The 25258-nt window shown below is 47.1% G+C and overlaps 7 protein-coding genes across 7 annotated transcripts; 2 read left to right on the forward strand and 5 right to left on the reverse strand.

Moving 5' to 3' along the window:
* Positions 1-153: 153 nt before the first annotated feature.
* On the forward strand, positions 154-5726 carry ATNIH1004_003609 (uncharacterized protein; the record flags this gene model as incomplete). The annotated part of the gene is made up of 3 exons (XM_033568285.1): positions 154-4517; positions 4574-5207; positions 5367-5726. The coding sequence occupies 3 exons, from the start codon at positions 154-156 to the stop codon at positions 5724-5726; spliced, it is 5358 nt and encodes a 1785-aa protein (XP_033430280.1).
* Positions 5727-6239: 513 nt separating this feature from the next.
* Positions 6240-9468, reverse strand: canA (putative cullin binding protein CanA; the record flags this gene model as incomplete). The annotated part of the gene is made up of 3 exons (XM_033568286.1): positions 6240-6656; positions 6728-7066; positions 7126-9468. The coding sequence occupies 3 exons, from the start codon at positions 9466-9468 to the stop codon at positions 6240-6242; spliced, it is 3099 nt and encodes a 1032-aa protein (XP_033430281.1).
* Positions 9469-9698: 230 nt separating this feature from the next.
* Positions 9699-10277, reverse strand: ATNIH1004_003611 (ribonuclease P Rpr2/Rpp21/SNM1 subunit; the record flags this gene model as incomplete). The annotated part of the gene is made up of 1 exon (XM_033568287.1): positions 9699-10277. The coding sequence occupies one exon, from the start codon at positions 10275-10277 to the stop codon at positions 9699-9701; it is 579 nt and encodes a 192-aa protein (XP_033430282.1).
* A 374-nt stretch (positions 10278-10651) lies between these two features.
* DBR1 (RNA lariat debranching enzyme) lies at positions 10652-13026 on the forward strand (the record flags this gene model as incomplete). Its single annotated transcript, XM_033568288.1, has 3 exons — positions 10652-10705; positions 10806-10907; positions 10960-13026. The coding sequence occupies 3 exons, from the start codon at positions 10652-10654 to the stop codon at positions 13024-13026; spliced, it is 2223 nt and encodes a 740-aa protein (XP_033430283.1).
* Positions 13027-13630: 604 nt separating this feature from the next.
* Positions 13631-17187, reverse strand: ATNIH1004_003613 (uncharacterized protein; the record flags this gene model as incomplete). The annotated part of the gene is made up of 3 exons (XM_033568289.1): positions 13631-16430; positions 16480-17060; positions 17128-17187. The coding sequence occupies 3 exons, from the start codon at positions 17185-17187 to the stop codon at positions 13631-13633; spliced, it is 3441 nt and encodes a 1146-aa protein (XP_033430284.1).
* A 934-nt stretch (positions 17188-18121) lies between these two features.
* Positions 18122-18984, reverse strand: ATNIH1004_003614 (uncharacterized protein; the record flags this gene model as incomplete). Its single annotated transcript, XM_033568290.1, has 2 exons — positions 18122-18398; positions 18656-18984. The coding sequence occupies 2 exons, from the start codon at positions 18982-18984 to the stop codon at positions 18122-18124; spliced, it is 606 nt and encodes a 201-aa protein (XP_033430285.1).
* Positions 18985-19058: 74 nt separating this feature from the next.
* On the reverse strand, positions 19059-19391 carry ATNIH1004_003615 (uncharacterized protein; the record flags this gene model as incomplete). The annotated part of the gene is made up of 2 exons (XM_033568291.1): positions 19059-19245; positions 19309-19391. 2 exons carry the CDS (start codon positions 19389-19391, stop codon positions 19059-19061), a joined length of 270 nt encoding a protein of 89 aa, XP_033430286.1.
* Positions 19392-25258: the final 5867 nt, after the last annotated feature.

Genomic DNA, 25258 nt, shown 5'->3' on the forward strand with positions numbered 1-25258 from the left:
TTTCTTGCAGATTGTGCAGTTTCATAGTGTACGCATTCAATGCTTTGCATACATCTATTTTTAGCGTTTTCTATGTTTGTTGTATTCACTGAGGCTTTTGTGATCGCGACACGCGCCGAGCTTATTTAACTGCGGTCGCGACCATTTTACACAATGGGCAACGCACCATGGCTGGACAGCCTTTCAGACGACTGGGTATCCGTTCCAGGGACTCCAGCTAGCCCTGTTCCTGCTCGATCTATCAATCACTCTCGTCGCTCGAGCTTACAAAACTCTCCTAGTCGCATTCCTGTCCCCGCGCGTCGCTCCGTTGAACCATCCCCAACTGCAGACGGAAAGAAGAAGGTCTCGCGTCCTTGCCATTTCGTCAGAAGGGAACCGCCGACCCCAAAGACCCCCCGCACACCCAAGACGCCTTCAAAGTTGCGCTCACCAGTACCCGACAAGACTAAGAAAAGCTCGAAGCCGAATTTGCCCTCCGGGCGTAAACAACAGCAGCCCACCATGGATACTAGATCACCACTACGATCTGTATCGAACATGTCCAGCCAATCGTTACAACAGGACACTGTTCAAGTGAGGCCAAACAAGAGGAAGGATAAAGATGGGACTCCGGAATGGCGGAAGAGATTGGTCCATGGAGAACTACATCCTGGCGAACAGCGCGATTTGTTTGCTCCCATTGGACTGGAAAGTGTCTTCAAACCCCCTACTCCAGCCTCGGAGAAAACGCAGCAAGATGTAATTCCGAATATGACGCAGCCGGACAACCTGTGGGACTTCGGCGACTCCCCTGAAAGAAGCCGTGATATAAAAGCACGAAAGTCACCACTAGCACCGACAAATAACGATGATGAAGACGCTGGAGACTCCTCTGTTCGGTTTCCCGAATCCCCCATAAGGAAGTCCGAATCGCTCAACCGAGAAGATTCCAATGAGAGCCCACAATTATCACGCAATGGGACCCTAGAGATCAGAAAATGTGCAGGTAAACTTCATGCGAATGACGGTGATAATCACAGCGACTCCCACAGTGATACGCAGCTGAGAACTGCGAGTGGTATAGAGGACCTCCGCAATGAGGGCATCACACCTATTACTTTCTCTCGGACCAATACAGTCGATGGAAATGGGACATCGGAAGTCATAAAGTCAGCACTAAAGCAGGTCACCAACAAACTTGAAAAGCTCTCTATGGTACCAGGAGAGCGACCAGACTCAAGAGCAAGTGACAGCATCCTGCTCAACCAGAAAGTGACCAATGCTACCGACGCATTTCCCGAAGACGAAATGCTCGATGTTACAAGTAATTCTCTGCCTCAGGATTTATCTATGGGAACCCTGGATTATCGGGGGCGTGGAGCCTTCACAAATCTCGGTCGCGAACAATATTTTAGTGACGCTTCCTTCCAGAAAAGGCGGTTCTCCCCTCCGTCCTTTCCTTCCCAACGCCTCTCTCCATTCATCCCAGCGAATTATAGAATCCGAAGCTCTCCCCCTTTCTATCCAAGATCACACCAGATGGCTGATCCCACTACTCACCCTCGACCTTCGTCAGCTCACGTCAAAGCTTCTACGTTTGGTCACTCTGAAGCGGAAAGGAGTGAAGTCATGCCATCGTCTGGGAGCCCTTTGAAGCTTTTTGGAAACCATGACACTTTCACAAACAACAGACTGTTGCGCCGTATGAGCCAGTTTGAAGAAACATTTGGCGAATTGTCTGAGGATGACGAGCCGCTTTCACCGTCGGAGGAAGCTCGACGCAAAGGCGAAAGTAGGAGTTTTTTGAATGCTAAATATGACACTTCGGGCGATCAGTCAGTGACAGCAAGAGATCTTCCAAGGTCCCAAAATGCGGCCAATCTTCGCATCGGTCGATTTGGGGATGGCCAACTGGATGATTTTGACTTTTCCGATACTAGCCCTTATGAACCAAAATTGTTAAATTACGAAGACTCGGGGATTAATAGTCGTCCCACTTCGCAACGACGGCGACAATGGCAACATAACTCATGTAGGAATCACGGCCATGGCTCTAAAACGGACGAATCGAAGTTAATCGAAAATGTGAGACCCCTGGCTAGATCGAATACGCCATCTCAAACTGGAGCTACAAGAAGGCAGTATGCACTTTCAAACGAGACAGAGGATGGACCTGAGATGGAAAGGGCACCCAATACTCCGGCAAAAGACCCAACACCAAAGAGGCGCAGAACGTTCTTGAGATCTCATAGCTCGAGAAGAGATCATGACGCTAGCATACAAGACATCCCGGGGCAGCAAACAGACACCTTATCATTACTACAGAGAAGCCTGATGCAGCATGGCGTGAAGTGTGAGGAGAATAGTTCCTTGCTTCATACGCAATCCTCGCAACGGCCAAGAACGCCAACCCCAAGTCAAGCAAGATCATCAACAAGGAAGAGGTCGTTGCCGAGCAGGGATCTGCCACATGCTAGCTATGAACATGAGGAGTCTCCGGCGGATCAGAGTGTGCCTATGGTCAAAGTGACTGGCGTTAAGGACGAGGTTCGCAAAGGGTCTATTACGACTCAGGATTTCCTCAATGAGGCGACTAAGATAATGGATATTATTCGAGCGAAAGGTAGAGGAGCAACAGGAGGGCTGTCAAGCGTCGAAGAATCTGAAACGGAGGACAAGAACAAAAATGATAGCTTTGAAGACGAATCAACTCGGGAAGAGTTCTCTCGACCCCCGAGTCGAGAGGGTGTTGATATGAGAAAGCTCAGGGAACCGAAAGAGCCTAATCCAAGAATATTGAGTCATCTTAAAAAATTTCAAGAACACGATGACTTGGAATTTGACGTTAACGCTTCTGTTATGTCACTGCATCTCGACGACGGACAGGAAAACGACCATATTGACGATAGTGCCGGGAACAACTCATCACAAGAGACTCGTCAGCGAGAAAGAAAACTTTCAGCATTGACCACAGCTGAAGGTGATAGTCTCCCTGAGTTGTTGACTCTTAATACACAGGTATCAGGGAAAAGTCTCAGCGCTCGTTCTGTTCCTACCGGATCCTCACAGAGCTCTCACGCCAAAGGTGTTTTGTCGTCAGACCTGGTATCCCATTTAATTCCTGAGCAGGTCAACGGGTTTACGTACGACCGTTACAAGCATTTATGGATCAGGGAAAAGCCACGGCCCTCCCCTGAAAAGCCAAAGGGTGACGAAAGTGAAGACGACCCATTCAGGGACATCCCTGACCTCAGTGTCGATGAACTTCAGGAGATGATGATGTCCCCTGAAAGGGCAAAGAGCTCCTACTCTGTGGATGGCAATGCCACCAAAAGCCCGTTGAGCGCCAAAGCTGCCTCTCCAAAGTTAGAGGGGCGACCACAGACAAAGGATGGAGAGCCATCTATGAATGCCAGCTCAGTTCAGTCGAGGGTAACCCAATTTACGTCCAGTATTCCCAACTCGGGGACTGGAGCCACTTCATGGGGTTCGAGTCGACCAAGGAGTAGAGAAAGCTCCAGCGAAGTTGAGCATGAAATTCAGCTCCACGAGGGTCGTTTATCAAAGCCTCCACGACGTCAGAATGATGGCAATCACCAAGCACGTGTTGTTACTATTAGCTTTTCGTCCCCTCTTGTTTCGCAAATCGCGTACAGCGACTATGAGAGTCCTACAAAGCTTCGGCGAGAGCTGATTACAGATTCTGGGCATGGCATGAAAAGCATGGAAGATACAAACGATTTCACAAAACAGTTGCAAAATCCGCCCCTCGAAAATGACCAGCCATTCTTTCAGCGTTCTATATCCCGGATAGATGAGCGAGGCGAAGAAAAGTCTGAGAATCTGAGCTTGATACGAAGGGACCTGGAGTTTCCCGAGTCGACACCTGTTAAAAATGCCAGCGAGAGCAACTCGTTGATTCACATAAAAAACAATCTGGATATGAGTTATAGCTTTCATCTCAGTCCCCTGCCTGATTTTACTGTCGACCAGATTGACCAGTCTTTGCAACTTGAAGTGAGTTATGTGGCTCAACGCACTCATCCTACATCCTTACGCCAGGTTCATGGGACATTTGCCCTGGCGACTGAGAAACTGGTCAAACACATCACGGAGGTCCAGCCATTTGAACCCTATTGGGAATATGTCCGTCGGTTGATACTTCGCCGCAAGGGGTTGATCACATTACACAAACTTTGCGATTTTTGTCCTCGTTTAGAGGACCTGGACGTCTCGAGCAATAGTATTGGGCAACTCAGTGGAATCCCCCCAACTTTGAGGACGCTGACGATCCAACGTAATTGCCTTTCAAATCTGACCGCGTGGGGTCATTTGATTAACCTCCAGTACCTAGACGTTTCAGGAAATGAACTGGAGAGTTTGGATGGATTCAGCAGTCTTATCCACCTCCGAGAACTCAAAGCGAGCGATAACAACATCCAGAACATCAATGGTGTCTTTGAATTAGACGGTCTTTTGAGCCTGAAACTGGGGAATAATGGCCTGACGGTGATTGACTTTGAGGGGGCGGAACTGTGAGTCTTACAACCCTTCTTTAAAAGGTTTTGGATGGCTAACAGATTTTGAACAGAACTCGTCTGCAAGAGTTAGACCTCAGCCATAATCAGCTGGTGTCGCTCCGTAACCTTGACAACCTGACCTCTTTGGCTTCGCTTGATCTCAGTTCCAACCAACTTGGCAGGCTTGATCCCTCAGGGCCTCTACGTACCTTGCGGTCGCTGAAGCTATCTAGGAATAGGCTGCACAGTCTGGATGTCGGTTTCTTTCCGTCTCTGTCTCTTCTTTATGTTGATCAGAATTTCCTAACCACGATTTCCGATTTTGGTCAATGCCATAACTTGGAAGTCTTCTCTGCTCGTGAGCAAACAATATCGGATGATCTCAATTCCGGGTTCTTTGACGTTGATCTGGGTTTGGTGAAAGATATACGCAAAGTATTCCTATCTTCGAATAGGCTTTCTTTGCAAGCCCTTTCACCCTCTGCCCCACTTCTTAGTTTGCAACTTTTCGACGCCGCTTCTTGCAATATCCAGAATCTTCCTGTGGATTTTGCATCGAATTTCCCCAACATCAAAGTCCTTAACCTCAACTTCAATTCTCTCTCGAGCATAAACGAACTAGCGGGCGTTAATTGTCTTTCTCGGCTGGCAATTGCCGGAAACTGCATAGTTAGATTGAGGAGACTGTGTCAAGTCTTGAGCCGGGTAGGTAGAACTAATAAGAGAAGAATCTCCACCCTTCAGAAAGTTGATATAAGAGGAAACCCCTTAACTGTCAGGTTTTATCCCCCTGCTGTTACGGGAATTGGAAGATCGGACAATGCGAAGAAATTACGAGAGACTGAACATATTCCTTCAAATAAGTGTTGCTTTGATATCCCGCCTGTGCTGGCCGATTTTGGTCATCATGAAGAAATAGCCCATGCCACTATGGGAGAAGATGACGAAAACATTCCCAAGAAAGACTCTGACATTGATGACCCGTATACCCTTCCGCCATCTGACCCTGAAGCGGACCAGAAATATGTGTCCCTCTTGGATGAGCCAACTCGGCTCCGACGAAGGGTTTTTGAGCTTATGCTCTATGTGGGTACTGGGGGCTCTATTAAGTTCCTGGATGGGCTGGAATTGCGGCCAACTTTTGAGGGAGGGTCCGACATGGATCATGCTTGGACAAAGCTTGAGAAACTTGGCGTACTCAAAAAGAAGGTAATCACTGCTTAGGCTGAATGCGTATTGGATAGGAATTCCGGGATATCGATCTCTACGAGCTTGCTTTGCTTTGGTGATTGTTGAGGGAGCTTAGTCCGGCGATGCGCTAAGGCGTTGTGGGGAAGGGAGAAGGGGGTGAATATTTCTTTGACCCCATTTAAGATGGACGGGTTATTTTAACTGTTTGATGATGGACACTGCTGTGTAACGAATTGCATAGTCGGCGTTTGGGCATTCATGGCACTGCTGAGCGAGTCCATATTTGAGTTATACATGAGCGACCTATCTCTATTCATTCATGACATCCTTACAGCTACAAGGAATTGAAATTTGGCCTGAATTTTTATTTAGGGAATGCCTTCGGTGTAATCATGGTACGAACGCTGATCACGCATGCAGCGCACGTCAGTTTTAGAAACATAAAATCATTTTGCCCTCGCTATCGTAAATTTATCACTGCATCTTTCTGTACATGTTTCTTGACCTATCTATCACCTTGTAGATAGTAGACAAACCCAGCCGTGCCTAAAATTCCGTATCCATGCTCTTCAGCTGCGTAGTAAACGTCTTCCGGATCCATTCCATGTATGATTTCCATTTGTGATGCTCCCCAGAAGCCTCAGCATTTGGGAATGCTTTGCTCAATTCGCGGGAGATCTTAAGAACACCCATGGATGCTTCCTGTGCTTTTTCAAGGTCTTGCTTCACAGCATTATCCTTGGGTTTGAAGGACAGAACAATGCCGTAGCGCTCCGATAGGACATCAAGGTATCGCTGCGTCTCTTCTGGAGCGAGTGTGATGAGTTTGGAGGTCATAAGGTTGCAAATAGTGCGGATATCTTGCTCGTCATCGATTCCCGCTAGAATACGATCGAAAAATTCGGAAACGTGGGAAAGTGAAAATGTGGTGTCCAGGGACGCGTAGAGGGTTTCGTAGGCACTCTTTCAAGGGGTTAGCTCAATCGGGGGTTGCGCGGAAGAAGGGAAGAAAGTAGTAATTAGACTGCACCTACCTTACGTAACTCAAGACCATCATCGACCTTGTGCTTGAATGGCCCCATCTGGACTTCACGAATGAGTTCTGGTTTAATTTGTGTGTCGCCAAATACTGCCGGAAGCAGTTCATTGAGGTGCGGGAGAATGATTTCCATTTTGTTATGGATCGCTGAGTTCAAGGTCGTCAACGCAAGACGATGATTACCGAGATCACGATCACTGAGCATTTTGACTAAAAGGGGGACAATCAACGGCCGCAACACATCGTTATAGGTGTCGCTTGAGTCGGAAAGTGTGTAACGGAATGCAGAGATGACAACACCCCGAATGCCGGCATCAGTACTGGATAGGTATTCCTGATTACGAAGGGATTGATCAGTGAATGCATTACCGACAGTAAATGATCATATCCTACCTGGAAATGTGGTATGTAAGCTACGGGGTCAATCAATGCCAGTCGACCAACGCATTCCGCTCCAACAGCTCGGTTGTCTTCCTCTTCCGAAACCTGGAGAAGGGCCTGCCAGAGCTTGAGCGCAGAAGGTGCCACATCAGGCCGCACAATTTCAGGGTGTTGAAGCAATTCTTTAACGGAGTGAAGAAGCAGGTAGCTCTGAGGGTTCGACTGCTCCAGGCCACCTAAGATAGTGGGCAAATACGCTTTCACATTACCCGCAGCAGCATTGCCCAGGGACGTGGCTGAAGCCAACCGTACTTTGTCTGACTTGGAGTCGAAATGCTTAATGAACAGTTCCGGTGATAATGCACACTGTGCCCCCATGCGCAGACCAATTTCTCCCAAAATAGCAAGGGCGAGACATTTCCGCTGAGCATCTTGCGCGGTTTGTAGTTCTGTCATAAAGTCTTCCATCTTGACCCCTAACCTTGAGCCGCCGTGGACCAAAAGCGTCCCAATTGCTCTGCCGACAACGGAAGTGTCACCATTGATGCCAACATCTCTCAAAAGCTTTCCCATTAGCTCTGCTCCAGCTCCCTCTTCCCCGATAACTTTAACGAGTAGCAATAATGCCTTTAGTACGGTGCCAACCAGGGGTGAGACGACAATCAAACATAGAGCAGACACTAGACCTTCGTTGACAAGGAGCGGGGAATTTCCAGGGACGAGCTTTGCCAGGATAATTAGGGCAGGCGCAAGGAAATGGAAATCCTCAGCACTGATGAGGGGCAGAAGGGAGTCCTCCAAGTCCTTCATCGTTTTATTGTCGTAATGGGCCCTAGTATTAGGATTCATAGCGAGGCTGCGAAGAGCCTCCAAGCTGGCACCTCGGAGCACGCGGTCTGACTTGCGTAGTTGAGCACTAAGTTCGATAGTGACCTCACTGACCCACGTCGAAGGGACATCTATCTCACGGCTGCACAAGACGGCAACGTCGTCCACAGCGCGAACGGCTGCAAGCCTAGTAGTCTCATTTCTCAGACGATCAACTAAGACACTGATACCCCTTGAACGGCGGTCCAATGAGAGGAAGGTAGAACCATTCTCGCCTGAGGTCCGAGCTAAGAGCACACCAAATACATGAATAGCTCGCTGGCGAACCTCAAGGTCAGCACTCGTATCAGCAATGCGATCCTGAACCACATCATACAGCTTCTCCAACTGTGACTCGAGATCCTGGGACGTCATGGATACTCGAGGTGGCGTAAGAGCTTTCATTATCTGTTCCACAGCCCCAAGAGCTTCACTGCTAACCTTATAGTTCCTGTCTCGGACAGAGCCGATAACGCCCGGAATTAAGGCGATCAAGAAAGGCAGGAGAGCATCCGATGTGTGTGTTTCAGCAATGGCGGCAATCAGGCTCAATGTCTCGACCTGGAGGGTTCCCGCACTGACTGCCGCTCCAGCAGGGGCGGACGAGCCTCCCGAAAGGGATGATGACTTGAGGACATCCACAATTGGGTCTTCGATCTGCTGAAGATGATCAGCTAGGCCACCGTAACGAACAAGAGCCAGGCTCTTAAGCAGGACGACAATAGCCTGTTTCAAGGGGACAGAAGCCTGCTTCCACATCTTGACGACGCTTTGTACAATAATAGGCACCGAGCGAGCCAAGTCAGCCTGCGGCCCAGATTCGGGTGACGATGGGGCAACAACCGGCGTGCCAACAGCAGATGATGTACCAATACTTGGCTCAAAGTCGATCATGTTTGCATCACTATCTTGCCGTCTCCTCTTCCTCGAGTTTTTTGATCCACCAACCGACTCCAGGAAGCCACTAGACGTTATTATCATAGCACCTTCACCGGTTTTGCGAACCAGAGCCGTCATTGTGGAAACCACCTCAAGCCTCACGCTTTCTTCCCTTTCCTTGCTGAACCGGGAGATAAGGGCAGGCGCAATCTGCTGGTATAATGAGTTGTCCAATGCGCGACCCCTCCCATATGCCGAGATAACTGTGTAAAGGAGTTTCGCTGCACATCTCCGGACTTTCCAACTCATATCATCAACATCGCTGTATCCCCCATCCTCCTCGAAGTCTCCAAACTCGTCGTCATCCAGATCGGCCTCGTCGTCCTCTGAACCATCATCCTGGGTACCACCCATCTCCTCGTCTTCTTCTACATCTGCGACATTAGGGTCGTATTTGAGGTATCGAAGAGCAGACTGCACTGTGTTGGACAGGTAAGGTTGCATCTGCTGGCTGCAAGAGCTAATTAAGGCCTCCAGCGTAACGAGAGCGGTCTCGCGGAGCTCATCCTCCTGAGGGTCGTGCTCGTCATCTTGAGAATACGACGACATGGCGTCGTGGGAAATATGTATTGTATCGATATAATAGGGAGGGCGTAATCTAGTCAATAGTAGAGAGAGAATGCGGTGTCGTTGACGTGAACCGGAGCTGGAGAGCTTCAATGCTACCCCGCGCTAGACCCCAAACGATTTCGGACCAAAATCCCCCGACGGCCGGTCTTGGCATAAAACTGATTGTGAAAAGAGCAGAGAAGAAACAAACCCAAAAAAAAAAGAGATATTCACTGCTGAAGAAAATCAAAAAGATCCAAGGACGAGGAACTTGCCTGGGACTTTTGTTTAGAAGCCAGGAGAGCCTGCAATCCCCCTTGTTTTCTTGCCTTGGCTCTTTTCTTACTACTCGCGTTCTCTGCTGCCTTATTGGATTTCTCGGTCTCTACAGATTCTGGGGCCTGTTGGGGAGAAATGACCCCTGTAGATGTATTCTCTGTAACCGTACTAGGCGATCGAGGAGCTTGAGGCCGGCATGATTTCTGTCGAGCTGGCATGATGGTTCGCCGATGGCAACGAAGGCATTTGTAGACAGTGGCTCCATCAAGAGTAAATCCCTTTGCAGCGGATACACGTTTTGCTTTCTTTTTGTTGATGCGAATGGTCTTAGTGAATTCATCATTTCTCATACTACCACATGCCCCACAGGAAGCTTCTTGCTGCCTCTGGTTCAATGGCCTGCATTCAGCCAGAAAAATGTGATTATGGACAGTCATAAGATAAGCAGCTGTAGAAGGACTGCAAGCGCTTAAAGCGCCTGCAGATTCCTTGAGGAAATTCAATCGAGGGGTGTAGTCACTGAAAGGCATGCTGGCAGTGGTAGTGAACGATGGCGATTTTTTGAGAGAGATGATGAAGAGAAAGGGAGGACAGGTATAGATCGTACACTGATTATTGATTGGGCGGATCTGCTCCAAAACGGCGGCCGACCCCAACTAACTTTGTTCCTCTTCTCTCCTCGCCATCTCTATCGCTCCTTTGTCAATCTCTCTCTCCTTTTCTCCCTCTTTCTCTCTCTCTCCCATTTTGAATCTTTTCGTCTCTCCAGTACACTTGCCCCCCGGGGGCTGACTTTCTCGAAACACATCTTGACTGCATGTCTTCTCGTAGACCACTGAGCTGAAGATCCGTTCTTTAGCTAATCTCCAACATCGGTCGTCTGGCTGACTTTCTCTACAGAACAATGGAAGCGCCAACACCAAATTCTGCATCAATCAGGGTGGCTCTTGAAGGATGTGTAGGTTCTTCTTCTTCTTTGTCCCTCTTTACTCTTTTGTGCATCTCCTGAATGGATCTACTGATTCCTTGCCCTACATTAACACAATAACCTTCCCCAGGGACATGGCTGCCTCCATGATATCTACGCATCAGTCGAAAGGTCTGCTGCTTTGAAAGGTTGGGATGGCGTTGATTTAGTGATAATCGGCGGAGACTTCCAGGTGAGACGTCCAACCCAACAGCGTCCGCTCCAGTACTAACACCAAAGCTTAGGCCGTTCGCAATTCTAATGATCTTGCTTGCATGTCTGTCCCACAGAAGTACAGGGAACTAGGCGATTTCCACGAATATTACAGTGGAAAGCGTACCGCTCCGTACTTGACTATCTTTATTGGCGGCAACCATGAAGCTGGGAATCATTTATTCGAACTGTATTACGGCGGATGGGCTGCGCCTAACATTTACTACATGGGTGCAGCAAATGTGATTCGCTGTGGTCCTCTACGTATTGCTGCCATGTCCGGTATTTGGAAGGGCTATGATTACAGAAAACCGCACTTTGAAAGACTTCCCTATAACCGTGATGATATCCAAAGCATATATCATGTTAGAGAACTTGACGTTCGCAAGTTGCTCCAAATACGTACTCAAGTCGACCTGGGTCTCTCACATGACTGGCCCAAGCAAGTTGAATATTCTGGCGATTTCGAAACCCTGTTTCGTACCAAGAGAGGATTCCGTCAAGATTCACAGGACGGGAGATTAGGGAGTTTGGCAGCTAAATATGTTCTTGACCGCCTGCGCCCGGCCTATTGGTTTTCAGCTCATTTACATGTGAAATTCGTCGCCTCTATTCAGCATGGCGAATACACAATCCCGGGGAATCCAGCAAAAGGGCCGGAAACTGCTTCGGAACGTACCATCCCACAAAACTCGAATGCTTCACATTCGTTTGGTTTGGATGGTGCGACTGTCTCTTCCTTTTTATTCGGAAATGACGACCAGGAATTTCACGAGTCTCCGCGAAAACGCATTGCAGACAATGTGCTTAATAAGTCTGTGTCGATCCCCAGTGAGCAACGCCAGGACGAAGCAACTGAAACAACAGACGTTCATCCTTCGCACTCACAGCCGGGGCCTACAGAGGAACATCAAGTCCATACAGACGCGCCAGACATTAAAGTCTCGACCACAGATCAAGAAACCCTTGGAGATACACAGAGTCGGATATCAGCATGGAATAGTTTTCATACAGTCGCTGCTAAAAATGAAGCTGCTGAAAATGCACGCTACTTAAGGGAGCAAGAACAAAGTCAGGGAATCCCTCCTGATGTAAAGCACAATTTAACTTGGCGCAAGATTGATGTTGATGAAGATGGCACTGGCCGAAAGTTGACGAGCATCGAGCAAAGTGGTGGTACCGAAATCCCTGAAACCAAGAAACAGAAGATACAACACGACCCCGTAAAAAATGAGGATGAAATTGATCTGGATCTGGATAGTGACTTGGAGGACAAACCCATTAATGCCGGTGTCAACCCTGGGATACAAGCCAAACTCGAGCCCTCCAAAGAGAATATTGCGCCTCATGACGGCGATAGCAAATCATCGGACTTGCCCAAAACCGCTCAGGGGGCTGAAGCCGAAGTATCTGAAGAGTTACGCAACCAGCTCCCTGCTAGCTTCGCCCGCCCTCAGGCTGAGCTCCGCCATTATAACGAGTCGCTGCCTGATGCTATCTCAAACACAACAACTCATTTTCTCGCTCTGGACAAATGTCTTCCGAACCATGAATTTCTTCAACTAGTAGAATTTCATACTGTTTCAAATTTAGATGGAGCGCAATGTGAGCGTCCTTACCGACTGCAATACGATAAAGAGTGGCTCGCGATTAGTCGGGTCTTTGCCGACCATCTCCACTTGGGAGATCCTGAGGCTAAGACACCAGCAGACAAAGGGGATGCTATTTACAAACCGCAAATCATAGAAGCAGAGCAGTGGATTGAGGAGCATGTTGTGAAACCTGGCAAAATGACCATTCCGGAGAACTTTGAGCCAACTGCACCTTTCTACGATCCCTCGATCCCTATCACTACCGACGAGATGCCGTTCGAGTACACAAATCCCCAAACTACACAGTTCTGCGACCTAGTTGGGATTGAGAACAAATTCCACCTTAGTGATGAAGAACGCCAAGCGCGCATGGCCGCTGGCCCGCGTCCTCCGCGACCCTCTGATTTCAAGGGCCCTCGGAATCATCGTCGGGGTGGCGGTTCTGGGCCTGGGCGTGGACGAGGCGGATTCGGGCGTAATCGTGGTGGTCGTGGTAATCGTCGCTAAATTTCTGGCCGCGTCCATCCACATGCAAATAAACCTCTTGAACTCCATTCTGAACATCGGCTCTCATGATCCACGCTATCGTACGTACATGGAGGTCTTTGATTGCCGGAGTCTTCGAAACTCTCCAATTTTCACATAATTTTCCATTTGATAGGAATGCCGACTTAAATGCAAGACCCTACATGTTTAACAACGTGTTACTGGCTCATATTTACAAACAAATCGGGAGTTTCTAGTTTTAAGGGATCTGTTCAGCTTGGAATGCATTTATTTGCTTCCATCTCCTTCATGATGATGATATACAGCTTGATGAGGCGCTATTCATGTACTTATAGTCTTCTATTTCTCTACCATGTTTTATTAGGATCAGGGAGGCAGCATGGCTAATATGAATGTAATAAAAAAGTTTGCTACATTGCACCAAGTGACTCTATGTTACATTTCGTTGTTTGGTAGCTCGCTTTACATTTGTTATCCAATACGTAAAACCTAACCTTCTGTCCAATCGCAAAATAGGTGAATAGGTCCAATTTCCCAGTGTTGTTCGGACCAAGTGAATATTCTCATTTAAACTGTTTGAGGATACAACGCGAATGCCATAACCTCACTCAATCTCCTCAATCCTAGGACGAGTATCTTTGTTTTTACTTGCCAAGGGATCAATACGAAGACCAGCAAGATTATCGCCCAATTCCAGTCTTGGTTCGTTCCCATCACTCCCTCCATGGGCGCCAATTTCCCATAACAGGGACTTCTCCAGCCAAGCATCTAAGCTCTCGATAAGCACACGAATGTGGCCTCTGACAATGGTATCTGTCTCGCGGCTCTCCACGAAGGCCAATGTGCGAAGCATATAGGGTATATTTCCGATAGTTGTGGGTCCTCTAATGTTTATATTCTCAGTGCTCTGAAAACTGTTGTTTCCCCCTTCGTCGGAAAGCGAGAAGCCGAAGCCTACGCCTTTGTTCCGACGTTTTTCTTGTGCAGTATCGAGAGCCTTCAGGATATCGAGAAGCAGGCTAGCGCTTGCTCGTCTGATGATCGCGGACTCTGGCTCAGGTTCTAAGGTCAGAGTTGAAAGGGCTAGATCAACTGCTGAGGAGATAACCGAGGGGCCAAGGCCAGCAATGTTAGCTTGGACTACTGTGGCTAGAATGGATAATGCTGAGGCTCGAACGCGTAAATCATCAGGTTCCTCATCTGATGTCGCACCCGCTGCCCATGCCGAGATAATGTTTGCGGAATATGCGGCTTGCTCAGTGGACTCTGAGTCTTCATCCTCGTCTTCTTGTGCTGTTGGAATAAGCGCGGGAGAAGACAGTTTCCAGCCTTCCGGCATAGAGGGCCCTTTTTTCTGGCGCTCTTCGTGCTCCCTTTGTCGTCTTTCTTTTTCAAGTTGTTGGTTCCGAGCCTTTTGTGCTTGGGGTTTGCGTGCTCGTCGTCCGGCCACAGTTATCATGCCGTCACCTAGAACTTTTCCGATGTCTCCAGTCAAGGCTTCACCAAGGTCCTGTACGGTGAGTAATAGCGATTCGCCAATTTTTAATCTCTGGTCAAGCGTAACTGTTTCGTCTTTGTCTGTATAACGCTCAACGAGCGTCTTTATAACCGTTCGTGGATGTCGTGACGCCAATGTGCCGACGAGCTTTATGGCATTTAGGTAAATAAACTCATCGTTGGAAGCGGTTTCAGATGATTCCAGGAGGATAGAGAGGAGGAGGTTTAAGGTGGATGGGATATCAAGTACTGGCGACGCCTTCTTGACCAGATCAGAGAGAAGGGAGAATCCCTCGGCTTGTACTGGAGGAAGATCGGAATTAAGATTGGTCAGAGCTCGACGATGAGTTTCAAAATCAGAAATCTCAGATGATAATTTCTCGCGTCCTTGTTCCGCTGGGGATGCAATGTTGATTTCTAAAAGCATAGAGGCGGTCATCCCCGACTTCGCTATTGATGATGGGAGGTGTGGAATTAGTTCGTCCAGTTTTGCTTTGATACTTTCCAGGACCGGTAGATTTTCTTTTGATGCAATAAACTCTGGAGAGGCGAGAACAGTAGATAGTAAGCTGAAAACTTCCGGCAATGATTCTGCTGAATCTAACCCAGTTGTACTTTCTTCTCGCTCAGCATCCTCCGACAACACAATATTGGTCAGTGAGGAAAGAGAGATTTTCCCTGACTTTTGAGACATGGCCTTTTTTCTTTGGATATGCGAGCTGTTGAGTTCACCGTCCACAATCTGCTTGATGAGTTCGAGAACCCTGAGAGGACGGCGAGAAAGAACATCCTTGAAGTTTTCTAGAAGTGTTTCTGAAAGCTTTGCACTGACAACCTTCTTCAGTATGTCGGCCGAGCCGTCATTCTCCTGAGGGAATTGCAGCTTATTTAATGATTGGCCATCAGACGGAGATTGCGTGAGCCAATTTTCGCTCACATACAAGAAAATATCTCCAGTTCGTTCTTCCGTGCTGGGATCGGCTCCAAGCAAACTCACAAATAGCTTTGTTCGAGACTGAAGTGTATCCATCAGCCCGACAAAATTAAATGCCCCTGACGTTTTACTTTCGCGTTTCACTAGTGACACCTCATTACGTAACTTAAGAGCGTATGTCCAAGAGGGACCCCCATCCCAGAGTAGATTATCCACTAACTTCTTGAGTGGATTGGATCCCACAGATATACCAAAGTATGTCCGCAACACTGTCATAATCTTTTCGTGAAGGGTGAGGTGCTGCTGCTCCAAAGCAAAACAAGCTAAGCCCCACAGAGGAACGAGTATCGGATAAATTGCCCTCTTCACAAGCCCTGGATTCGGAGGCTGGAGGACTAAGCTTCCCAGTCTATTAACCACCAGAAAAAGCATAGATTCACTGACCAGAACTTGTTCCGGCAAGTTTTGATCTGTGCCACCTGGTGGTCTCATCCAGGATCTGGAGGAATCGTCAAGTTCTGCAGTAAGTGTCTTGAAGATAGGCTCCAAAAATATTGAATAGCCTATTGTCCCAGGGGCTCCATATTGGCGCTTGCCTAGAATCCCATTGCCGACCACATAGGCCGCAGTCTTCCTCAGATCCGGATCTTCACCATCGATCAGCGATAATAACTGCGGTGCAATTGTAGAGAAGTAGTAGACTGGATCCATCTCCTGGGGCACTGAGGATAATAAGCGAGAATTTTGCATGATTGCTTGTACGGTGAAATGAGGGCCAGTGGAAGCCTGCGCATTTGCTTCATTTCCTAGCGAGGGGCTAAATTGCGAGGCCAGAAAAAGTATTGTTTGCAAAACCCCATCATGTCGCAAAGGAATTCGCGAGAGTTGAGTAGATATTATATTTTTAAACCATGGAGCTGGATCAGCCTGAAGGAAAGTCGACAGTGTTGACAACAAAACTGGGCATGGGGTACTGCGACTACTTAGTGCAAGCATGCGTAGGCTAGATAGGTGAGACCTACTCTTCTATGACTCTCATAAATAAATTCCGATTCCATTCCTTTCTTTCATTTTGCAGGGACACTGAATTGAAGGCTAAGTCTGCGGCTGCGCTGATGATATCACTTAAAATTCGACCACGGATCACAGGTTGTATGCTAGGCCGTGCATCGAAGAGAATATCAGAAAGAGTTGACAATATATTGTCTAGAAGTAGCTCGTTTCGGGATGAGTCATGCGCGACTTTCTGTTCTTGCGCAATAACACCAGTAGGAAGCACAGAAATCATTCGCTGCTGAAGTGGTATACCCACTCCCGATGAAAGTGACGGATAGATGCCCTCCAGCGAAATCAAGTCCAGAAGTGCATGAAGCATTCGACGGCGCTTTGCATCTTCTAAGGCAGAATCCTCTGTCTTTTGGCTACTCTGGCAGAATTCTTTCGTATCATTTACAGGGGCGACAAATGCTCTATGAATGCGAGAAAGTATATCCAACGCTTTGCTGATGACTGTTTTTCGTATAGAACTGTCATCTAAGACAGCATCAGGAATGCCCTTGCCCAAGATCTCCAAAATGGAGCTTCCGCGGAACTTCTGGAGCTCCTCTTAAGTCTAGTTAGCATTGCACTATAGTATTCGGTGTTGAGATTTCCATGCCTCTTTGAAGGACAGGGCTCAAAAACTCATTTGCAGCGTTGAACGCTTCATTTAATTGTCGGATATCCCCCATGTTCTATCCGGGGTTGCGTTACTGAATTCCGAATGTCTTCATCCTGCGACCTTGATTTTCACATCGAGGCCAGGATTGGTTGGGAATATTATGTTGAATCGAAATTACGAAATAAGTGGCGATATTCGTTCCACGTGACCAAATGCACTAGCTATTTCTGGATGAACTGGGTTGACACCTCAGGCAACAACATCGCTAGAACTCACGCTCAGTGGACTGATACTAGTTGGAAAGATGAGATCCATGGATAGAGCTACCTCTTGATGACCAGATTTGTCTAACTTTTATTAAGATCTGATTTGGGTACGCTTTGCTTTGTTTGTACATGTAAAGGAATATGGTTGGTGGATATATGCTAATCTGACCGGATCCCGGAGGTGCTTACAGACGCGAGATAGTAACAGTGTCATTGCAGCCTCCTGTACTAAGACATTGCCATCCAAAGCTTCCCCCCCCCCGAGTTCTTTACAGAGCAAACGAAAGTCCATAGTAACGAATCAATAGGGCTTGTCAACAGGCCAAAAAGGCAGAATGTTTGGTCAGCTACCAAACACCAAGCTACTGTACAAGGTCATATCGTGACAGTAAATATATAATATGAGATTAATCCTGTGCACACATTGTCCAACGACGCTGGTGTTCATCGCTGATGGTGTTCGACTACTGGTTTTGTTGGTTAGACTCTGGTATTCCATTATAACCCGACCCACTAGTGCTTAGATCCTGTATTTATTAGCAAAGCGCCAGCATAGTTAAATATTTCATAGTTAGGCTCTATTAGGTTAATAGAGTTTGAATTAAATTGAAATTAGATCATCCACTAGCGCTTGGGACTGTAGCGGCTCATAGCGCGGGGCCTGGCGCCATATAAGAATAATAGAATCGGTATAGGGACCATAGGACCGTGATAAAGCCGACAGCGCTGAATTCCCAGTTAACACCGAGGCTGTGGTACATCTGAGCCGCCCAGCACCGAGCGAATGAAGACATTGGCGGCAATGGCACTGTTGGCAGATATTCCGTATACGTCGATGACGTAGTTGAGACCCTGCATAAAGATAATAAGGATGCCCATACCCATAGGGGCGCCTGCGAGAACCTGTGGCACCCAGACAATGTGTCGGCTGGAGGTCCAGCCAAACCAGAAGAGACAGACGGGGAGTAGTATGGAGGTAATCATCATGTCAACGAGTCGATCCTTGGGAACGACCCTACCATACTTAGCCAGCTTGCGGGAGAAGCGGGCCTTGGTATTGTAAATGGTAATGCAGGCACCAAACAATACGCCGGCCAAGATGCCAGCGAAGGGTAGGGCGGTGCCTCCTTCGTGGGCCCAACCGCGAACTTCGTCGAAAAATACTGGGTAGGCTTCGAAGAAAAGATAGAGGATTCAACCAGGGCAAGGTAAATCGTGACATAGACGAGGATTGGTTCGAGAAGCAGCATATAGAAGGGCTATAGCAAATACTTCTTCCCAATCTCTGCGAGCGCCGGCCGGTGCAAAGTCCGCAGGAGTGGACTGTAGGTCTCGGGAACGACGCAGAGAGCAACCAACCCGGTGAAACTCCACATGATCAGCGTGCTCCATGCAATCCAGCGCCAGCCCAGATACGAGTCCGTAATGAACCTACCTCCGATAGGACCGAGAGTAGGCCCCAGAACGTGGCTGAGCTGAAAAAAACTGTCGCCACACTGTCCCAGGTATCCGTCATCATGCCGCCAGAGACTGCCAGTGAAGAGCTGCCAGACATCAACTAGGAATCGACAGACCATAATGGTCTGCAGGTTCTTGGCCATAGCTACAGGAATCTGGAAAATAGCAAAAACGGCATAGCCAAAGAACAGTGGCAGGCGACGGTCGTAGAGGTCACTCAAGGGTGCTCCAGAGCAAAGCCAAAGACGACCAGGCCGGTACCCAGGTTCATGGCTTCGGTGGGGACGTCAAATTTCCTGGAGCTCGCTCGGGTTCCCGTCGAGAAGACGCTGGATGCAAACGTGATCCACATAGTCATGGATGATAAGGTCAATGTAATGGCCCATTTTCGCAGCTTCGAGAGACTCTGGAGGTTAGTACCTGTGTCGTCCGGCCTATCTCCTTAAACAAGGCCGTTTTCGGCCCACCCCTCTTTTGACGCATTGTTGTTTCCCTCGACAATGTCTTCGGTGTGTATACGGCCATGTTGCTCCATAGGGAGTCGTCGCATGGTAGCAGCTAATTCAAATTAGCGGGTGGTTGTGTGCGATAATAAAGTAGGAGGCATCTATAATACGTAGTGTAGCAAATTGAAAACGCGTTGTTCAGCCTCGTGGTTATGCTATTATTCCTTGAAATGAGATTTCATGGGCGACCCCCCTTTGACATGGACATGGCTTTAAACAAACCTAGGGAGCGCCTGCTATTTCCCAACTCGTGGCTAACGTATCTCATTCGCTGGATTTTACATGGGAATGCGCGAAGGATACAGCGAAAGCTACTGTCATGTTAGTATACAATTAGCCACCATATTGCAATGACTTATCACACGTTGCCTTGTTAATCTTTCAACATATCGGTAGTTAAATCAGCGGTCACTTAACTTATTCAACCGCGTTAGCAATCCACCACAGACAGATATATAACGAAGAATTTGTATAGTATTTTTAAAGGAACCATACATTGTTATAAATATTTTATATAGCTATCAATTAGTTGATTAATATACAGCTAAATTTTAATAATAATTCTTAACTGCGGCAAGCTTAGGGTTAATTATTTGCAGCGATCCTGAACCCGCGCCCAACCGCATTTGGAGTAGATCTGTCTGAAATCTGCACCAAATCCCACGGTAGCGCGAATTGAAACAAGGTGCTTTCTAAGTGAGTGTAATATTGTGAGTCCACAACGCTTTCTTATTTTTATAGTGTGGCAATTGGATCTTTGAAAACAACCTTGCTTTACATTGCGTATAGGAGCCGTGGTAAGGGTGAAAGAACACTTCAAGAAAGTTTCATGTGGTTGGTGGATGGATAATATTTAGCACTGTACTGCTGAATTTACGGAACAAGGTTGTTCAAGAGCACACACAGAGGTCTAGTAGCGCAATTCCCCTTGGATCTCGTCCGGTGAGAAGAGGACGGCGACACATATCGCATGCTAATTAAAATGGTTCTTCCCTTTAGTGGCACTGACATGGTGTGCTCAAAGAATGATACAAAACTTACCTCGCTCGGACCATGGGACTCAATGAGCTGGAATGAAATGCGATGTCGCCGCTAAATCTGGGCTGAAATGATAGACGGCATAGGTTGTACAGTCAAACAGATATTGAAGAGTAGGTTATGCCCCATTCCTGCGGCGAGGACTACCTCAGGCAGCGAACAATTCTGATGGTCAGATTGCTTGTAATAAGTTATTTAAACCCTGGTCGGCGATATTGTAATCTTAGAAAGTATTGTTTCTGCATAACTAGTTGCTTTATAGATCACCCCCAGCTGGGTGAAGTAGGTGTTCCTTTCTGTGTCCCTCCTAATAGTTTGGAGATTTACCTTCTTAACCAAGGCTGCTATGCCGACTCCTAATAGGATTGGGGAGAGTGGGGAATCCTGCAGGAGTCCTGCGTGCTAAATATTTTTTTTTAATAATATGTTCACGACTATACTTGCCTGGTAATTAGAATAAAAAGGGCAATCCACCTTCCTATTACTTCTAGGATCCGGCTTTCTCGTAGTTCGTCGGAGTAGCACCTCGTAAGCTACCTTATTATATTATTTTTTAATATTAAAGCTCACTGTTAAAGTGTGTAGGGGAAGATGGTATGTTGTGAGGTGCTAGGATAGCGGTGACTAGATAGTATATTGGAACTATCCCCATGGTGAGTATATTCTTCTACAAGAGAGAGCGTAGACAAACGCTTCCTTATATCTACGTGTCCCTTAGCCCCTGAGTGTGATATATCAGATCGCTGCAGGGCTAGGATATACTAAGCTGCTTTAGGCATCCTGATTTCCAACACTAACTAGGCTAAAATCCTTTCCTACTCTTCACGTGTTATACATGCTTTCCACCAAGATACTTAGTGTTTGACTGCAGGATTGCTGCCTTCGCACTCCGAAATGGCCGGTCAGGAGCAGTTAGTGTCGTTACCCTAAGTAAAAAGCATTGCAAATAGCGCACCTTACAGTGCTGGAAATATATTTGGTAGTAGTATGTGCTTCTGCGCACTTTTTATATATAGTTTATTTATGCATCTGGCTGTCTTGTGTCTATATTGCTGGCAGTTATGGCATCGCAGTAGCCTTTCTCGCTAATAATATATATCAGTAAATGCTGCTTGACCGCTGATTTGTATAATTTTGTAATTTAGCAGTGTCTGGGCATCCAAAAAAAAAAAAAAATCTACCATACAGCCGTGCTGTTTAGTTCTACTTAGCCACCTACCTATCTTCACCTGCACAACCGCATTTTCGTAGCTGAATATGTTGGCAAAGTCGTCTTGTAACTGTTTTTGGTTATTAAAAAATATCTGGTTTCTTGATATTATATATTTTAATAAAAAGTCATTGTTCACCCCATAGGCGCACCGCTGGGAGGGCTTTTGTCCAGTTTTAATATTCTCTGTTTAATTGTGTGATTTCAGTGATATTTTAATTAGTCCTCGGAGCTCCACCGGCTCTCAGAGGGACTCAGCTAGCTAATAAGCGGCATAATGGGTATCCAGAGTAATCATAGGTAGACCGGAGTTTGCCTGTGTTGCATTCTTAGAGGTTGGGGTCTCCTTGGTAGTACTAACTATTGATGCCCAGCTTGCGTAGAGGTTGGCTACTTGTGGTGCTTATTAGATAGGTGTTGGGTGGTTGAAGCCTAATGCTTTCCTTGAGCTCTGTAATGTCGTTGCGCACCATTTCCAGATCATGTTAGACTTCGTTCCGGCTGTGCCTGTTTGTATTGTCATTACTAAATGTTGTTTTCGTGGCTTGTAATTCTTCGAGAGTCGTTGCCAGTGCTTGCTTTACCTTAATTATTTCTGCCTGTAGCTGGGCGAGCAGCTTCTGGTGTTCGGCTTTATATCAGTGGTGCTCTATTTCCTTTTTTTTTTTAAAGCTCGTTGGCCACTTCTAAGACCTGTGTTTCAGCATCTTGTTATCCTCAGCCAGTCTGAGTACTATTTAATTGAGCTCGGTACTATTAGTTTTTTTTTTTTTCTATTTTCAGAGTGCGTTTTTATTAAAGTTGTTTTTTCTTCCTGGCTATAATGTACCGGCTTAACTCGTTGGCGGCTGGTTAACGACGTGGTGGTGCACCAGAGGTTTCGAAGATAGCACCCAACGCTTTCTTCCGTATTGACACGTTGGCCCCTCCCGCATTAGTCTTCCCCAGCACCTCCGACCTCCGAAGGCATTGCGCCTGGTGGATGGCAGACGATCACCTGTCTATTAGAATGAATTGATTAAGGATCTCACCCTTTACTATATCCTCCTCACTCGTTCCTCTTGTCTTATGATTACTTGTCAACATTTAGATGCCGCTATCCGGTAAGCGAGCTGGCCATGAAAGCGAGCTGGCCACATCTGTATTGCGTATAAACGGCACTTTTTACAGTCTTCATAACTTAACCAACTTTATGGCTATGGATGATATAGCCATGTGACTATAAGGAGGCTCTTGAAATGCCAGAGCTTACTGCCGGGGAGAAGTATAAATTAAATGGAGAGATAGAGAAGAAATCTGTATCGACTGACACATGAGAATCCTGCGGATCTTTGATTGGCCTGAATATCCTATTTCCTCAAAGCTTACCTTACTACCTAGGTACTAGGAAGTAGGATAGATGTTAGTGCGGGGATCGATCCACCTTTTTATCTCTACGGAGTAAGGCAGCAAAGCTGGCTGACCCTCCGCAAGAATACGACAATGCGTATAACGTAAGCACGTGCTACAAGACCAAAATACCAACTGGCATGGCCTGACAATATCCTATATATCCCAAGGCCACTTTTGTTAGGGTATAAAACACAATTTCTGGTCTATGGCTGAGATGTTTTTGGAACTCGGTAGAAACCGTCTCTCCCGGCTATACCCTGGTTTAAACTGACAAGATTCCTGTCCACGAGTATTCAAAGTGAAAAAAGAAAGAAAAGTAACCTGTGCTAAAATGTAGATCTATGAGCAACAACAACAACAAGAAGAAGAAGAAGAAGGAAAAAGAAGTCAGATATATCCGTTTCTATGAAATTTTGACAAATAGGAGCAAGCAACTGTGGAGTCTTCAAGCTAACTACCTAGTCAGGCTTAGCCCATACTAGTCCAGTAAAAACGTGTCGGTCAGCTGAATACGCGTATGAGCTAGTATCACTGATCATATAATTATAATATGGATCTGGATCGAAAGGATAAGGTCTCTAAGGTCTCAAACTATCTGAATCTATCTGGGAGAATTGAACAAAAGGCGAAAAAACAAAGGAATAAAGTTGGACCGAGTGCTGAATAATGGGTAAATATAACTATTGGCCCACTTTGGTCGACAAAACGCGTCGCGCCGGTCCCGTGACTCGTGTCATATTGCCAACAACACATGTCGAATTGTATACTTTCTTCTTCCATCATGCAGCAGACAGAACAGTCGTGCTCAAACGGCTTTGTATGGGCCAATATATTGCTCTTGTTTTTGACTATCGGCCAACTTGATCCTTGCTTGATAAATCCTCCTTTGGACTCGATTTCTTTGACGATCCGTCGGCGTCTTGTCAGATGCGTTCATTCATCACTTGGCCCGGCCTCCGCCTGTCGGGGCATCAACTGTACAGATTCTATCCTCTTCCTAGCTTCCCATTTTCTTCTCTTGCATTACAATGCGGCACCTGCCTTTTAGCGGCTGCGAAGAAACCTGGGAGTCTAACCCTAATGTAACCCAGTCGGTCAAATGCCACTGTGGCAGAAGTTTCGCGGTATTGCGTGGCGGAGTCACCAACTAGTTGAATCGATCCTTGAAGGACTCGAGGAGATGAACGGTTTCCGATGTCCAGAGCCTAAGATAGTAAAAGACGGTCTACCATGCGTCTAAAGTTTCTGAAAAGGACACGCGTCGGTTCACCAATGCTGGGCGTTACACGCTGATCATAATGGATGGGTTTTCTATGCTTGAACATTGGGCAGTTGGGAGCGACAGTAGGTGAAACATGTCGGGCACCCAGTTGTTGTGGGTTGTCTTTGGGATACTCTTGACGGCCATGTATGGGAATACGAACGGGGGCACAGGTGCAGGTGCGAGAATTATGCATTGCAGCTTGATCAAATCGAACACAACAATATGGTCTTCGGACTTTTGCCTACGCGCAGCCATGAAGTCGGGATGTCACATGAATCCACTCGTCAGGATCAGCCTAATATTTGATATCACCAAGGTGTTTAATCCAAATATGGTTGCAGCGAGGTTCATTTGCTTTCTATACTTAATGGCTCTTGGCCAGTGATTGCTGCCTATGCAATACCGCCAGATTCTTCGGCTTGTTGTCTCGTTCCGGCTGTTGATCAATCATGAATGCGGAATTCTGTTGCCTTTTATGTGGTTGTTGACACATTTTCCCGTTCAATAAATGTCTACAATCCCGTACATGTTTCCAACCTCGAGAAGCCTAGGCGTCTCGTACCTACTCTCCAACTCCTGATACTCAATTAATTCTCTCCTTTCAGAGGCTAGAAACCCCCAAGTCACGGCACCAGCCACCGACTTGTGCTTCTAGGGAAGATTCTGATCGACCGTGTTAACCATCTCTTTGCAACGCAGATTGCAAATAGATTGATGGGCGCCGACCCTGGCGACGAATTTTTCGTCGTCCCTCCTTCTGGGGAGAATGAAGCGGTTTTTAAGGATGTTGTTTGTCCGCTTCTGCCAATGCCCTCCTATCCTCAGATGGGGCGGAGAGGAAACAAAAACCTGTCCCCGGGGATACTGTACTACACACAGGGGCTCCTTTCAAGGCTCATTATGGCCATTGAAATGGGACCTGGGATTTTGAAATGTCATTTGTATAAGTCGGACGGCGTGCTGAAAAAGAATCGAGAGATGGAGCGCTTGCACTCAAGGTATCTGGC

This window comes from Aspergillus tanneri (assembly GCF_003426965.1).
Source record: "Aspergillus tanneri strain NIH1004 chromosome Unknown AapTan_1_pilon_pilon_pilon, whole genome shotgun sequence".
Lineage (NCBI taxonomy): Eukaryota > Fungi > Ascomycota > Eurotiomycetes > Eurotiales > Aspergillaceae > Aspergillus > Aspergillus tanneri.